This window comes from Oratosquilla oratoria, chromosome 21, assembly GCF_046742065.1.
Source record: "Oratosquilla oratoria isolate Oo_2021 chromosome 21, ASM4674206v1, whole genome shotgun sequence".
Taxonomy (NCBI): Eukaryota; Metazoa; Arthropoda; class Malacostraca; order Stomatopoda; family Squillidae; genus Oratosquilla; species Oratosquilla oratoria.
In genome coordinates this window covers 43,700,823-43,704,089 of record NC_134797.1, presented here as the reverse complement: position 1 = coordinate 43,704,089, position 3,267 = coordinate 43,700,823, and the positions used below count along the sequence as shown (strand labels likewise).

The window sequence follows — 3,267 nt, the reverse complement described above, 5'->3', positions numbered from 1 at the left end:
GTCCAGTATTTGAATAATCATAAGGTAACAATAACCAACAACCATAAACCTATCCCAGTTGTCTAGACTTAGAGATCCATGGAAAACAGACATATCAAATACATCAAAGTAAGATAATTATTATCCTCGTTGTCAACATATTGGGTAGGAATGAGAAAAGTACCTAAATTTTTCTTTGGAGTATAGAATAGTGTATATATAACATCATCATACTACCCCGAGGAATTTCCCCTATTTAGAGATACCTCTCAGGGCAAGCAAGAACCGCACTAGCGCTTCTACGTTTAACCCGCCATCTTTAGAACAATGCCAACACAAAATAGGTCTAGCCACAGAAACAAATTGATCCATATGCAATCGCCACACACAAGACACCGAATACTTCATCTCCCCTTACCCAGACAACACAATATCTCTAGGAGTGACTTACCGGCCAAATTAGTTGTTGGTTCCTGTTATCTGAGAGCAATGGGTCTCCTACTTGAGATGTTTAGAGCAATGGATTGACTAATTGATATGTACAGTGTGCCGTGTATGTGAGGTGGTTATGTATACTAGAATATCCTCTCTGCAGATTATATTGGTGTTATATTAGTCCTGTCTGTATGCAGCCTGTGATTGTTTTGTGTGAGCCGTAGTTTATGGTGCTATGATTTTGAAATCGGTACTCTCCATGACTGTTTGACAAAGTCCAGCATGTGCTGTATGAATGCTATTTTGTTAATACTAATGCTTTGTCCACATATGCAAAAATAAACTTACCGAAGTTGTTAAAGCATTAACTGGATTTCATGGCTATATCAGTTATGTGTAGGGCAATACTCAAGTGTAATGATTGACACAATATTTTTGCCTGGTCTATGTGGAAGATATATATATATACTTCAGTGTGACACGCATCAATTTAGTGTTCATAGAGGCGTCCCACGATGACCTTACTCTGATGAAGTCTTCTCTGGACGTCGACGATCCTTCTATATTTGTCGACACTGTTGAATGAGTATAAATCAAGAATTTCTGGAAATAGCAACTATTTCTCCCTTCGCAGGAAAGTAATTCGGACGTTTGGCCCCCCATATGCGAGGTAAAGTTGGTGTTATGCCTTAGATGCTCCCAAAGTCAAATAGGGTGTGGATGAAGCTTGAATACTTAATTTTTCGGCAAATAAAATTTGGTCCTGATATCTATTGCCAGCTTTATATTTCCCCTCATTAGTTTACTGGTTTCCTCAAAGAAAGTGTCCTTATGAGCTCTTCAGTGCACAAAATATCTGTAGATTTTGACAAATATGTGAACATTTTATTGTCTTTCGAATACACTGGGATAGGGCAACCTGGGGTAGACTCAGGACCCTATAAGAGTCTACATCCACTCAACCAGCATAAAATAAGCTACATTCCAGACATCTTGAAATGCTCCACACATAACAGGAACACTTAATACCACATATAACACTCAGTCACACTATCTCCTGCTCCTTTCTTCCTACCTGTACATACGAAAAGTCGTGTATCATCGTGAGAATATTAGAGCCCAACATAATATTCACTACTACACACGGGAGGTCAAACGAGTTTATTCGGTATATCATACACACATTTCACACGAACAAGTCCACAAATGAAAACACACACCTTTATCTTTTTACTAAAATTCACATCAAGTCTAACATTCTGGCCGCATTTTCTCGTTTCATTTTTTTTTTTTTTTTTTTACATCTTTCTTCCTTTCTGTACAATTGTCTCCGACTCATTTCCTTACTTTTGTCGGTTACTATCGACGCGAGCCTCACTCCTCTATTCCTTGCCTCCTGAGCTGCGAAATGTACATGAATAAAGACGACGACACCGTTCATTAGCATTAGCTTCTTACATAGACAACTATCCCTGCATTTTCCTACAGACTTTCCTTCCTCTACCACAAATATAGATCTCGCGAAAGTGGGTGGTCTGACCTAAATGATTCATATCCATTTCACCGAACAGGGGCAACAAACAGAAGTAGAGACCAGACTGAAAGCAGAATAATCTTCAAAATATCACTTTCAAGGTCATGACAACATACGAGTCACCAGAACCTCAAAATACTGTCCCGAATCAGCACTATTCGGACGTGTATACAACAATTGTGAGTATATTCTTCGGAAAAATTCATGTTGGGACGAAACCTCAAGGAATGAAATAGTTCATAATATTTCTGTCTCTGCTTTCTTTGTTCTCTTATTCCAGAAAACAAATATTCTTCAGTAAAGCATTGATAACCGACAGTCATACATCTACTCCAGTTCTATAAACGCACAGACAGATCAATACATCAAGTAGATCAAAGATTTTAAGACAACTATCCTTGCTGGCAATATGTTGGATGGGGACAAGGAAAGCACCCAAATCTATCTTAAATGCGGATAAGGGTATAGAAATAAAAATGTCTACGTTACAAGTTGTTACATATTATTACATGTCAGTATTTACAATAAATAGATGTTTCTTCGTTAGGTCTCTTCGGTTGCGGTCATGTAATCTCTTTGGTGGTGTCCTTACTTGCTGGGAGCTCCGTAGAGAGTCTGGGGAGGGGATGGAGCAGGAGCGGCGTAGAATCTTTCCTCGCTCGAGTCGGGCTCGGGGTGGTGGGCCTCACCCTCGTAGCTGACCTCGGCGACGAAACCGGAGTCTCCGTCGACGTAGTAGGTCACCTTCTGCAGGCGCCCGTCAGGGAGCTGCACGTAGTAGGACCCCTGGGTGTTCTCGTCATCTCGAGCCTCCTGGTGGCCGAAGTCGTTGGCGGTTTCTTCATCCCTGACGGAGTGGGTGAACTCGTATTTGGGAGTCTCGAAGATGTCCAGGGACTCGTGGGAGTCCTCCTGGCTCGGGGGAGAGTACGAGTAGGTGGGGAGTTCGTCGGGCCTTGCCACGCTGGATGCCACGAGGGCGAGGAAGACAACAACCTATGGGTGGCAAATTACAAATGTTAACGTAACATTTCGCACACTAGAATCGGAGGCTTCAGTCGACAGCACCTGAAGACTATTTCTTACACAAAATACGGGAGCACTACCTTAAGAGACATGTCGGGAGTGTGTGGTGCCCAGCGAGATGTTACCACGCTCTATATATACACGGAGGCCTGTGACGTCACGAGCGGGGTAAGAGGAGGTAGGGGGTGTGGTCTCTTATTTTGCCAATATTTATCTGTTTCCTTCTGCTTTCACTTTCAGGTCCAAGGAAAACGAAAACGAAACGAGAAAATATGTAAGGACAATTTCACCAG

At 41.8% G+C, this 3,267-nt stretch overlaps 1 protein-coding gene across 1 annotated transcript; it reads right to left on the bottom strand.

The window, feature by feature from the left end:
- Nucleotides 1-904: 904 nt before the first annotated feature.
- LOC143037113 (uncharacterized) lies at nt 905-3,066 on the bottom strand. Its single transcript, XM_076205227.1, has 3 exons — nt 3,055-3,066; nt 2,541-2,944; nt 905-989 (listed from the first exon to the last, which is right to left on the bottom strand). Exons 1-3 carry the CDS (start codon nt 3,064-3,066, stop codon nt 905-907), a joined length of 501 nt encoding a protein of 166 aa, XP_076061342.1.
- Between the last annotated feature and the right edge of the window lie 201 nt (nt 3,067-3,267).

Excerpts from the sequence above, each read along its gene's own strand:
- LOC143037113 (XM_076205227.1), bottom strand. Across the intron at positions 990-2,540 it reads CTCTACGGAGCTCCCAGCAA|TGTCGACAAATATAGAAGGA; the intron begins GTAAGGACACCA and ends CTCATTCAACAG.